The sequence below is a fragment of the Poecilia formosa genome, unplaced genomic scaffold (assembly GCF_000485575.1).
Source record: "Poecilia formosa unplaced genomic scaffold, Poecilia_formosa-5.1.2 Scaffold75, whole genome shotgun sequence".
NCBI classification, from domain to species: domain Eukaryota; kingdom Metazoa; phylum Chordata; class Actinopteri; order Cyprinodontiformes; family Poeciliidae; genus Poecilia; species Poecilia formosa.
The window spans coordinates 373,143-386,766 of record NW_006800014.1 but is presented as its reverse complement, the minus strand read 5'-3'; the positions used below and the strand labels follow the sequence as shown (position 1 = coordinate 386,766).

The 13,624-nt window shown below is 38.9% G+C and overlaps 1 protein-coding gene across 1 annotated transcript in view; it reads right to left on the bottom strand.

Moving 5' to 3' along the window:
• Nucleotides 1-13,624, bottom strand: part of cdk19 (cyclin dependent kinase 19) — a 54,663-nt gene that overhangs the window by 22,851 nt on the left and 18,188 nt on the right. Inside the window, exons 3-4 of the mRNA XM_007556016.2 lie at nt 5,275-5,385; nt 4,904-5,044 (exon numbers count right to left, since the gene is read on the bottom strand). Of these exons, the coding sequence (XP_007556078.1) occupies nt 4,904-5,044; nt 5,275-5,385 (252 nt within the window). The remainder of the gene's footprint in view (nt 1-4,903; nt 5,045-5,274; nt 5,386-13,624) is intronic.

Here is a 13,624-nt window from a genome sequence, read left to right as displayed (position 1 = left end):
TATAAAGACAAAGTCCAAACCACAATTCAGTCCAGTTTAAAACAAAAAATATGCACTCATCAGTCATTTTATTAGGTACACTTCTCAATTTCTTGTTTATACAAAGAGTAAATCAGCCAATCCATTGCCAGCAACTCTCTAGGTGTAGCAGTAGCGTTGCTGTTGGTGCCAGTCAGGCTGGCCTGAGTGTTTCAGAAACAGTTGATTTAATCAAATTTTTTCACATAATCATCAGATGGGTCGACAGAGAATGGTCTGAAAAGTCTACAATATTCAGTCAGGAGCGGTTGTTAAAATATCTTGTTGATGTCAGAGGAGAATGGGCTGACTGGTTTCAGATGACAAATAACCACAACAGAAGCTAAAATAACCACCTGTTACAACCAAGTTATGAAAATGCCATCTCTGACTGTACAAGGCTTGAAGTAGATGAGCTACAGCAGCAGAAGACTACATGAGGGGACACATCTGTCGGCTAACAACAGTAAACTGTGGGTACAACAGAGCTCTCTGCTAACAGCGAAACTAACAGTGGAGCCAATTTTTCATTTAGCGCATTAGCAATTTGCTAACTTTGAGAACATTTAGCCCACTTAGCTTTCCTAAGTGGGCTAAATGTATTTTGCGGATAAATTCTAAGGTGCTAATTTACTTGGTTGTTTTGTAAATGTTCAGCTGAAGAGAGTTCCAGATCTGTGCTGAAGTTTTGGAAATCGACTGTTAAGAATTCTGAATGTGATTAGATGTTTATATTCACACCTCTAGTGGGTGAAGACTGTTTACGCAGCAGTTCTGTTTCCTCTCCACAGGTTCTTGAAAACTGACGTTGATTCTGTGCCCAGAATACATCACTGTAAAAGAGTGATGTAAAACATCAGTTTAAAATCTACTGATGTCCTGAGTGCTTTCTGATGGAAGATCCATTGTGCTCAGCTTGGCAAAATAAGCAACGGAGTTAGCAATGTTCAACTGTAAAACTGGAACTATAAAGAAACTGTATCCAAAGAATCATGTCCTGAAGTACAATAACACAGGTAGCACTTTAGCTTTAGATTCTGCTAAATACCATGTTGGTATAGCGCCTTAGTGCTAGTGGAAGTAATGTTTATGATTAGAAATATGATAATCAAGGCGTCCTTAAGATTGTCGAAAGGGGAAAATCATTACAAAAATTCGTAGAAACATCTTGCTGTGTGAACTAGGACGTAGACATGGCAGTGAGCTGACTTTATTCTCCACAGATTCCAGATCTCAGTCCAACAGAGAACCGTTCGGATGTGGAGGAGCAGTACATTCAGATCATGGATGTCCAGTAGACAAATCTACAGCCAGTGTTTCACATTAGGATGTCAACATGGATAAACATTTTTGAGGAATGTTTCAGATATTATTTTGGTTCTATGTCAAAGCAATAAGGCAAAACTACCAGTTCGGTGTGCTTAATAAAGTTGGCTGTGAGTATAATCTAAGAAACTATAGACAGACATCAAACGGGGAAGAGTCAAAATGCCATTAAATATGATTCCACCATCAAACAAAGGAAACGACTGAACTATAGTAAAATATTTAAGATAGTAGCAACTCTTTCTAATTACAACAATAACTTATGGAGGAGGGTTGTTGATGGTGTGGGCTTGTTTAGCAGCAATGAGACATTTTAGAAAACAATCATCATGGATTACTGATACGCACACAAAATCTGATTTAAAGTTGACAGAAACAGATACAGACCAAGGCCTGAACTGCTGACCTCTGAACTCCACTTATCCACAACTGACAGCTCAGCTGTTTTAACTCACAAAGCGTAATATCAGGCTGCTGGGAATTACGTAAAGACAGCCTCTGTTCTGACCATCTGATAGTCAAATCAGCGACGGCACCAATCAAGTTGAAGTTCTCCAACCTAATCTGTTCTGTTTGCTTAGTTTTTATTATAGAAAGACCACACTGGCCCTTTTTGTGAGTGGCAGCTGTAGAGGGAACTGGGATGGAAGTGTGGGAGCTAACATACAGATGGGCTGTGGGAGTCTGCAGCGTACAGTCACATGTGAGATGCAGCGAAAGCAAATTGGACCAGTCCTGTTGTTTTAATCTAATGTGACAGATCTGTTTGCTAAGAAGCTGGAAGAACACTAATGTGTCTGGTTGTTGGTTCTGCTGCTTATGTAACACACTTAGATCTGTGAGCTGACTGTCAGATACAGAGCTGTTTTGATGAGGGTTGCAGCTTACATTTTAAGTTTGTTGTTTTAAAGACATCAGATTCATCATAATATCTACAAATATTAAGAACTACACAAACATATCATATCTGAATCTCACCAAGCACTGAAAAAACACATTCAGACAATATTTTACATCAGATCTACAATGGGAAACATTTTGAATAAGAAAATCAGGGTATGTACAAAAATGTTTCATTTCATTTAAAACCTTTCAATATATTTTGTAATACTACCAGAATATTTTTAATACAAACATGACTTTGAGCTGCAGCTTGAACTTCAGTTAGAGGTAACTAATTACAAAGTGATAGGTTGGTGTCTTTCTCTTAACTTTTGTAGTGAGTCTAGTAATATTACAGTTACTAGATCTTCAAGTCTCTTGGCTTTAAAGTAGACATGAAAAATAATGTTAAATAACATTATTATTATTTGTTTAACATTAACAAATTATTTAACGTTATTTGTTAAATAAGCTTTAAGCAGCTTCATAAAATTGAAGCTGCTTAAAATGATAAAGAAGTTACTGTTTTGATCTAAAAAAAATTTATTTGCAGTATTAAGTCTGGCCTCAACAAACTCATGGCACATATCAACTTACCCTTTATCTGAAAAAAATTTTGAATATTAATTTCCTTTAGATTTTTTACTATAATGATCTACTATGTTGTACCTCAGTTCAGGTTTTATCATATTCTGTTCAGCACTCTTTATATTGCTTGAAAGGTCTTGCTATATAGTTTTATTCCTTTTCATTTTGTTTCTTAGTTTATCCTAAATAGAAATGTTCTTTGTGGATTTCTATTTAGTTTCTATAGATTACTGTTAGCTAAAGAAAATCTACCAGATGAAGGTAATAATAACAGAGAGGCAACAATATTTTTATGAGCTATACCAGAAACTTGTACATAACAGTTGGCGTTATGTTTTTGACTGTTTTAAGGAACACTTCATGGCTACTGTGGCCACATCAGAACACAAATTCAATCAGATGGTTTAAAACCTTTGTGCTGTGGTTAGGGCACCAAGTGCTTAAACACAGACAGCATACGAAGGAGGAGTCAGATATTTATCAACTCTGATAAGGTCAACAATAACCAAAAGTTACAAAGCTATTATTGTACTTCTGAAAAAAAAACAAAAAAACAACAAGCTTTTATTATGAAGTGAAAAGAGGCGGAGCCAGATTGTTCTGGTTTTGTCATTATCACCCCCCTATCAGGCTGTACTGGATTGTATCTCTGAATGGAACGTTGAGACCGGCTCAAACTAAGATAGTCTACAGGTGTTTGGAATGGTCCACATTCTTCTTAAAGTAGCAATAGAATAAAGATTTTCAGAAAACACTTGCAGGCCATGTTTTTTTCTGACACACTTTATTTATCCTTTCCTCTCAGTCTCTGTAGCTTCTGGAGGGGAAACTGATAGTGAGCATTAGGGTTGCACCGATTGTAGTTTTTTGGCCAATCCCTGATTACAAATTTTTAAAAAGCCTGACCTGCTGCTTTTGATTTTGGCCGATACTGAATTTTTTGTCTGAAATGTTGCTAAGTATAGCAAGAACGTTGTTATACTTATACGTTGTTAACGTTGAATATTATTCCACAAATGTTGGGTTTATCTATTCCACAAATAAACCCAACATTTCATTTTCATTGCATTCATCTGCCAGCTGAAGCATTGGAACATTCCTGCTAACTACTCAATAACGTTTACACTCATCAGTCCAGGTCAACAAACCCTTGTGCAACAATTCAGCTTGTGAACAAATTCACCTCAACCAACGGCTCACACACACACACACACACACACACACACACACACACGATACTTTCAGATTCCTCCTCACGGATTGTTGTTGTTTCTGTCTGAGTCTCAGAGAATGTAACTTTCCATCAACAACAACAAAAGGAGTTGTGTGGGAAAAGAAAGAAGTGAAGAATCTCACAGTAACTAATGGTGTGCTGCAGTCAGATTAGATGGTTGAGTTCAGGGCGTTCTGCTCCTCACACACAACAATCCCACTCCTTCACACTATCTCATTTATAATAATAGAACACACTGGGACATAACAACACCTGCACAATAGCAGAAACACATCTCTGCTGACTGCGCTGATTCAGCGTGACAAACTGGAGAGCCACTCAGTCCTTTAGTTTCAACATTAATCCAGAGACAGCAGAGCTGCTTTAGGCTAATGGAGGATAACTGATGTCCATTGGAGAGTTTTCTCATGTCACACTGCTCCTCATCCAGCTCCACTGGCTCCCATCCACTCTACAAGATCTTACTTCTTGCTTATAAGGTTTGAATGGTCAACCACCAGTATATACTTCCAAACTTCAAAACCTGTGTGTCCTTAGCATGTGACCAAGGCCCCCTGGTTGTTCCACCTACAGGCCGAAAACTAAAAATGAATTAAACTTCTCAGCTGCAGCACTAGGACTTTAGCTTTACAAAAACCAACTAAAAGCTAATTTTTAAAATAATTTCTTTCCATTACTATACATGAAGCATATATAGTAATTTTTATCTACACAGCAAGTTGTTACCAATGTCTTAAAAGATAAGGATAAAGATTTATTTGCTTAATCACATGGAAATGGCTCCAGGATGAAGTGTGTGCCATGGGTGGTGTGTGTTAACATAGGCAAACTGGAGCAGTAAAGTTAGCTGCTTACCAGATCCCTGTGGAGCACCCAGTTGGTGTGGAGATAATGGATCCCATCCAGGATCTGGTACAGGAGAGATTTCACCATCCCTCGTGGGAGCTGCATGGGCTTCTTGTTGGCTTTGGAGGCACGGTGGAACTTAATGATGTGCTGCAAAGTAGACAAAGTTTGAGACGGTTTGAGTTTCGAAGGCCTCACATCCACCACTCTGTCTGTGGATGTCACTGGAGCGATTTACTGTGACAGACAAAACACTTTATCTTTCAATCATCTAGAGATAAAACAAAACATTTTTTTTTATATTGTAGACAAAAATAGAATGAAATGACTGTTTTGGTACAAAGAGTGTGGATTTGGCTGATATCACCAGAAAGACTCACCCATAGATCATGTTCGGCATAGTCGAACAGGAGCCACACCTTCCTGTCGCTGTGGGACAGGAACACTTTCTGAAGGGCGATAACGTTCGGGTGCTTCAGTTCTCGTAACAGCTGGAAGATACACAGAAGAAATATATGAGGAAATATGAGGACATATTTATTTACTTATATTCAGTCATATTTGAATTATTTACGCCACTCTTAGGTATATTTTATAAATGCATTGTTTATGGTTATATTTGTATTATCAATATTTAACACCTTGGATGGAGCAGCTTGTCAACTAACAAACAGTTTACACTTGATAATCAATAAAGTATATTCTATTCTATTCTACAGGTGATTTTACAAAGGTGACAATATGCCTTCTGATTAACTTGTGTGACAATAATGTGTTCACTTAAAATCTTGCATCCTTTAATTTACTCAGTGTATATTATTTAAGAAGTGTAATGTAGAACAAAAATATAAAACCTCAACATTCTGAACTACATGCAAATTACTATGTGAAGAAGTAAACCTCTTGAACAGACCAAAAGCAAAACACGGCGATGGTAGCATTATGCTGGGAGGATGCTTTTCTGCTTCGACTGTTAGAAGTTGCAAAAATAAACTGAGGTAGAGGTTTATCTTTCAGAGTTATGGTGGAATGGTTTACATCAAATTATTTCCATGTGTATGAATAGCCCAGTTAAAATACAGACCTAAATCCAACAAAGAATCAATGGCAAAACTAAAAAAAAAACTGTAGTTTACATATGTTCTTCATTCAGTCTGGCGGAGCTTGAGCTCAGATCAATGGACAGAAAGTTTCAGTCTCTAGATGTGCACAGCTGGAAGAGACAGTACACTGAGATTTAGATCGACATTTGGAAATGTAATACAGCATGTGGGAGTACTGCCTTATGGCAAAATGCTACAAAACAATACATTTTCTGTAGAAAATGTAGAATATACATTTAAATCTTGCAATGAATGTACACCTATGCATGCGTCACAATAATACATTAATAAACTAATAATAATAATAATAATAATAATAATAATAATAATAATAATAATAATACACTTGATCATAAAATGTCCCAGAAATGATTCCAATAAATGATAATATTGTTATTTTGAGACCATTTTCAAAATAATGGCATAATAATGCCAGTTCAAACTTGGAAAGTCTAATAAACGCTAATTTTGTTCAGAACACTCCTCAGTGGAACTGGAAGACATTTAAAACTAAAAAAAAAAAAAAACCCACAACAAATAAAAACAAGAAAGGAAGAAATAAAAGGAAATAACAACCAAAACCATAAATATAATGCATTATGAAGAATGGAAATATTGAGCTCAGTTGTATTTATTATGCAATTACTTGCTTATTTGCTTATTGTGACAGGTTTATAGTACTTCTGAAAGTTTTACTTGGATGACAAACCCAAATCCACCGACCCAACGGCATGACAACATGACAGAGAGCTGCTGAGTGTGGAGCTGTAACAGCAGCTTATTGGACGTAAACAGTGACAGTGACAGTATAGTGACAGAGCTGCATAACTGCATTCCACACTCTGTGATGCACCTTTTGTAATGGTTCACTGATCTGAACAATTCCCACTTGCTCTGCGTCATTCTCTGACCCATAACAGTCTGTCCAGAATCAATCACTGCCTTCAGTCAAGCCTCCATTACTGCGAAGCTGGCTCAGCTAGAGGGGAGCTGCAACTGAAACACTTTATAATGAATCCTGTCATGTGCATGAATTATTCAGTAGCAGAAGCTGCAAGGAGTCTAACAGTAAAACTGCCGCAGAGGGCGCAAAGAATGCCCGAGAATCTACAGGTTTTCTTGCATTGCATGTCTTTATATATGCAGACTTCAATATCAGTACTTATCTTTGAAATATGGTGCATTTCATTTTGATAGAAAGCAGAAAAAATGTATCTATGAAGGACATGGTAGTATATCTATGGTGAGCTTATAAGACACTCCACATACAAAGCGTACAAAACAAAATGGCCTCATACAAATCACCATCTTTAAACTCAACCAGGACACAGTACTCATTGCCTTCTTTCCCAAGCTTTACAAACAAAAGCAAAAATGTCCTTAAAATATATCAAACTAAGATTATTTATCAGAGATTTTATGTATTACTTTTTTTCCTGCCCATATAAACAACCATGGTGGTATACATTACTGAGTTTTGAGGGAGAGTAAAAACAGGAAATATTGCTGTTAAACCCCCATAAAAGAGTTATTAAACTGTTTACTCCTCACTTTATAGCCACATTTTAAAATAGATGGGGTTAGGAAGGGTAAGTCCAGGAAAATAATGGTGGAATTGTACACAAGCTGTTTGATTCAGCCTCTGGCTGTGGAAGTGGGGTTAGTGTTTGACTACAGCCTTAATCCAAAGGCTATAATGCAGCATTGTGGGATTGAGCCCATGGGTTAGGGGCTGTACAGCCCCATCAGACTGCCACCACTAGTAAACCTGAGGGATACTTGCTGTATGAAAGCAGAACTGTGACTTCAGTCGCCGAAGGCACTGTCACACACAAGACATCATCATCGGTCGGAAGTCTGTTAGTTCATCAGGGGAAAGCAGACAGCGCAACCAGCCAGTTATCACAACAATAATTTAAGAAATGTTTGGAGTGGCTGAGTCAGAATACCAACTTTATTGGGAAAGAGAATCAAGATTATGGTGATAGTAAGAAGACCTTTCCAACACCTTGAATGATGGTGAATCTACTGCAATTTCCCCAAAACACAGCTTATGTAGACGATCCCAAGTAGGCGGGGCTTGTTGTTCCAACGCCTGAATAAGATGCCAACATCTCTGATGGCTGACTACCAATCAAACAATTAATCCACAGATAGTCATGAAATCCCCAGGGAAATTCAAGTATCCAGTAGCACATAAAGACCTCAACAAAAACATAAAACATACTTCAATTCATTAATCATTTTGAGTCTACCTGCATACCTGACAACAACAATGTATAGCAATAAAAACAGTGCTCATCAGCAGCACATTTAAAAATATAGAGGAGGAGATAAAAAAATAAAGAAGTGGTTCACGGTTTAAACTTTAACCATCTAAACACAGTGGTGCTGGTTTGTTGTCCCATTATTACAAGCTCAATGCAGTTTCAAAAAGGTCCCGCCTCTTGGCGTAACATAATAGACAACCACAGAGAAACAGCGGCTGAACTGATTTTCTAAAATGACCTCACATATATAAACACTGGGATTTACATGTAGAATATTTATTGTATGGACTCTCCTGGTGTAACATTACAGCAAACCAACACAACACCGCTGCAGGCTATAATCATACGGCTGTAATCCAGCCTCAGCCGGAGCGAGCCGGGTGGGAAAATTTTCCATGTGCAGAAAATCTTGTGACTCGCTTTCACGCACTATTAAACAAAGACCATTTAGGCTATTTTAAATGTGGAGGGACGGAGGACACGCTGGGAACACACTGCTGGCTGTTCTGTCCAGTTTTTACAGACATACAACAACTTCAATGGGGTAGAAGACTGAACGAAGTATTAGAAACATGTTTATTTTGTCTCTTTTTTATGGAGCTTAAAACAAATACATGGAAGATGGTGGATATTTTGCCAATGTTACTTGAATAACACAATGGGATATTTATGTCTGCAAATACACATGCAGAATGTACACAGTCAAGAAAAAGACTGCCATTTCTTTGTTTTTGACCAGTCTAGTTATAAAGCTAGCGGGTTAGCAGGGACATCATTCTGTACAGCCTTCAAGGCAGCAGATTTGATACAAAACCTCCATTCTGACGCTGCAGTGAAAGTACCGCCACCAATCAGCCGGTACATCCACTGTTGGTTACTGTTGATTTTGAAGATGGGATTTGACAAAATGTAATGTTTAGTGCTTGTTTCATAATTGGGTGCTGTACAATGTTTAAGGTATGATTTAACATGTAAAGCACTTTGAACTGCCTTGTTGCTGAAATGTTTTATACAAATAAACTTGACTTAAACTCTAGTTCATTTGCCTTGACTTTCTAGGAAAACAAACTAGAGTTTGAGATCAATTCAGATCATTTATTTGCTCCATTTCTTCCCTTATGCTGCTGCAACATTGAACCTTTTACCTGATATTGGACAGGAAGTCATATATTATCCATGAAGAACTTTAATGAATCACATAGCAAGAGCAAAATTTCTGCAGTTGAAATGGGAAACTCAAAACAAGCAAGGCTGTAAAAATGGCAGTTTACTGCTGCAGCAAACCAGATTTGCATCACACTGACGAAGCAACTGGAGAGAAAGAAAACATGCTGTCCTGCATCAGCCAGCTGCTATGGACTGATTAATGGCTGCTCTCATGCTGCTGGCGAGCAGCAGATCGATGAATGCTGCAGAGTGCTTTGTGCCAACCGCTGGTTACAGACAGACAGTGCAGGGAAAAGCCAGCTCTCTTCCCTGAACACAGTGGCGGCTAGTTTAGCAGCAGACATTTGGTGTTATTATTGCATACAAACCGCTGGCTAAACTACAAGCTGCCGCTCCAAGTATAATAGTGTGGGACTGGGCAGGAGGAATGCAGTAATACGTATTACTGACAGATTAAACGCATGAATTATTGTATTATGTTGTTTTTACTGAAGCAGTGAATTCTTTAATGGTTTACCAAACTTGATCTTCTTATAGAAGTGTAAATCATGGGTTTAATTTGCCATTTGCTCCATGGTAACCGTCTTTTAGGGCTTTATGATCGCCGCTCTTAACATTAAACTGCGGTCCTATTTGCACAGTGATCTGTGTGCTTCTAGGAAGAATTGTCAACATAGGCCAGCACATACACAGCTCATCAGTCTGGGGACAGTAAAGATAAAACCTCACCATTCTATGTTTCTACCGCTGAGGTTAAAGGACACCCAATGCTGTGCAATTTAAAAGGAGAAGTCCTTTTAAACTGTGGGCTGATTGGAGACATCTCCTAACCTGGAACAAGGTGAGGAAAAACAAACCCGTCAGTCATGTGTGTCAGGGTTTGCTCCGCATCTGCCACGTGCTTCTTGGGGCCCGGAGGTAAAAGATTGCATTTGTGAGGTCAGGGCTTTTGCAAAACAAAAGCCATTGTGAGCAAACATGGAAATGCCTCGGGAATTACAAGATTCATGAACAATGTTTCAATTCATGAAGGTCAAACTGAGAATGAAGCAGGGTGGAGATGGAGCAGAGGGGAGAGCTGGTGACAAGACTTCCAGAACAATGACTAAAAAGTGAAAGGCTTTCAGCTATATGGTACTTTAAGGAAAATTCTGATTTTTTTCCCCTCGTAGGGAACAATGGCCACACACACACAGGTCACAAGTCAGTTACAGACAAGCCACTTCAATCCTGGTCATCAAATGATTGCAGTCAGGTAAAAGTCAGTCCCACCAGGAAGTTCATCAATTCATCATTTGCAAATTTTGCAAAGACTTGCCATTTTCATCACTCAATGCAAATTTTCCCCAAATCTGACCAATCGCCTTCTTGTTTTCCACTTCCTTCCTGCTGAATTTTGAACAATCTTCTCGATACCATTCTATTTTAACTTCCTATTTCACAACATCTCTTGAAAGTGGAACCTGCAAGACGAAAGCATGTTTTTTGGGGGTTTCTTTGCAAAAAACATTTTGAGATGTTTTGAGATGAGATTCCTAGTGAGGATTTGTGTAAACAGATCATGCAACTGTAATAACCAATATGGAATTCTTCTTTTGCACTTTGACAGTTCCTCAGGACAGGATTTGATTTGTATTAAAGTAATGAAAATGCTTTTTTTATTACTTTAAATATTAACTATGTTAAAATCCTGCCTTTTTGGGAAAGGTTATGTGTAGCAATTTCAACTTTCTGAAATTACTACAGTTCACAAGAATTGTAGTGATTTGTTAAATCTCCATTTTTATACAACTTTTTCCACATATATAAACCTTTTCAATCAAGCTTGAAAATCAGTTAATTTGAAGTTGCAGTCAATTTTCAAATTGACTGCAACTTATTGAAAAAGTAGCTGCAAATTTCAGTGGTTTTAAGCTGCAACAATCACAAAGAAATACTACAATGTAGCAGTGCCATTGACACTTGCCCTACTATGCCTGTTAGGAGATAGAGACCAAATAACAAATAAAAATGGGTAGGGCGGTAAAGTGAAGGGGCCAATGATCTTACTTTTGAGAGAAACTAGAGAATTAAATGTGGATGTTCTCTCAGAGGTGTCAGAAGAGCTGAGTGAACGGATTTTCCAAAGCCTCGCCAGAGATGCTTTCCACTTTGCTTCTGGACTGCATTTAATTGGACTTCTTGATCACCCAGAAGGACAGAAAGTTATTGTGGAAAAATTCAAACATCACCTGGAGAATCCTGTTCCTCCAAAGAAAATGTTTAAGTCTACGAAAAGAAAGATCAGAAAGACTTTTTTTCCTAGTGATGACTTGTACTCAGATGAAAACTGCCTGAGTGAGGATTATACTCCGGCAGGCATGGACCCTGAATGATTTTTGAGGGACGTGAAAGAGATGGGTTTCAAACGTGAAACAGAAGAGGAAAGAAGAAATATGGTGGAAAAAATTCTTTGGCGATTGATTTATAAGTCCAGTCATAGAGCTAGATATGCCGCTTGCAAAATGAAGCACACCGTACCTGTCCAGAAAAAGCTTGCTCCTAAACTCTGGGAAGAAGTAAAGGACATAGATTTTGTCTTTTTTGACAAGATGGAAAGAAAACTCTGTAGAGATATATTTCAACTTCTCTCAGGCAATGATGATTTAGTTAGAGAATTGCTGTTTAAGATGATAAAAAGTGACAACCCAATAGTTATTTACAAGGTTATACAGTGTTTCAAAAGAACCCTGGCACATCCTAGGAAAATTAATCTTCCACAAGACTATCTCAGAAAGGCATGGAAGTACATTCAACATTCTTTCTGTTGTGGAGATAATTTAGACGATGCTCAGACTCAAGAACCCTTGAGTCTGAGCGTTGAGTTTTGTCCAGTCTTAGTTTGGCTTCTGAGTTTGGGCCACTCAGAGGAGGCAGGTCCTGACTCGGAGGATGGTCCTGACTTGGAGGCAGGTCCTCCAGTTCCAGCAAATTCAAAAAGACCAAATCTTGGTATTTTTGTCACGCTTTCAGCACCAAGGCTTGTCTGCATTGGGAATATTTTTGTGTTACAACATAAGGCGCATGGTCCATGCTCTCTGCTGGAGAGCGTCCCTTCAACACGACACATCCTGTTTCTGTTGACATCAGGCTTTATCTCAACAGCAGGCTTCACCTCAAGAATAGGCTCTTCATTCTTGTCTAGGTCTTCGAAGTCTATTGATTCGATGTCTTCCAAAACTAGATCACCTTTGTTCACATAAGGATAGTATTTGTTTATGTCCTGGTCGTCAAAGTGTACTGCGTCTTGGCTTTCAATGTTTTTTAGTCCATACTCAGAGGCCGGTCCCGACTCTGAGGCCGGTCCATACTCGGAGGCCGGTCCATACTCGGAGGCCGGTCCATACTCGGAGGCCGGTCCATACTCGGAGGCCGGTCATAACTCAGAGGCAGGTCCTGACTCAGAGGCAGGTCCGGACTCAGAGGCAGGTCCGGACTCAGAGGCAGGTCCGGACTCAGAGGCAGGTCCATACTCAGAGGTGGGTCCCGACTCATAGGTGGGTCCCGACTCATAGGTCGGTCCTAATTCTGAGTGAGGACCTGCCTCCGAGTCAGAACCGTCCTCCGAGTCAGGACCTGCCGCCGAGTCAGGACCGGCCTCCAAGTCAGGACCGGCCTCCGAGTCAGGACCGGCCTCCAAGTTAAGACCAGAATTATCCTGCAAGGCATAACTTTGTTAAGGTGAAGATGCACAGAGGGGCAGCTTTGCCTTTATCCTAATGCTACCCACACCTCTTTTACGGTTCTGGAATAAAATCCCTCTCTGCCACGGTTGGCTTCATTGCTGTCGCCACAAACATCCAGAGAAAAACAGAGATAGTGCAACAATAGATGCAAGGAAAACATGTAACTGCAACACAAACATCATGCTGGCAAAACAAAGCCAGGGGTCATGAGAGGAGCACAGCCAGCTGGCTTAAACACCTCGGTAACACTTTATTTGAAGGGGGTTGAATAAGACTGACATAACACCTGTCATGAACATGAAAAAGCCTTCATGAATATTTATGACTGTTGTCATAAAGCGTCATTCGGTAAATTATGACACTTTTAATACAAAGTTGACATTATTTAAAATGTCTTTGCTATGTCAACTTGACATTAACCAAGAAATCATTACTGTTTAAACGTTATCTTTAATAACATAATGT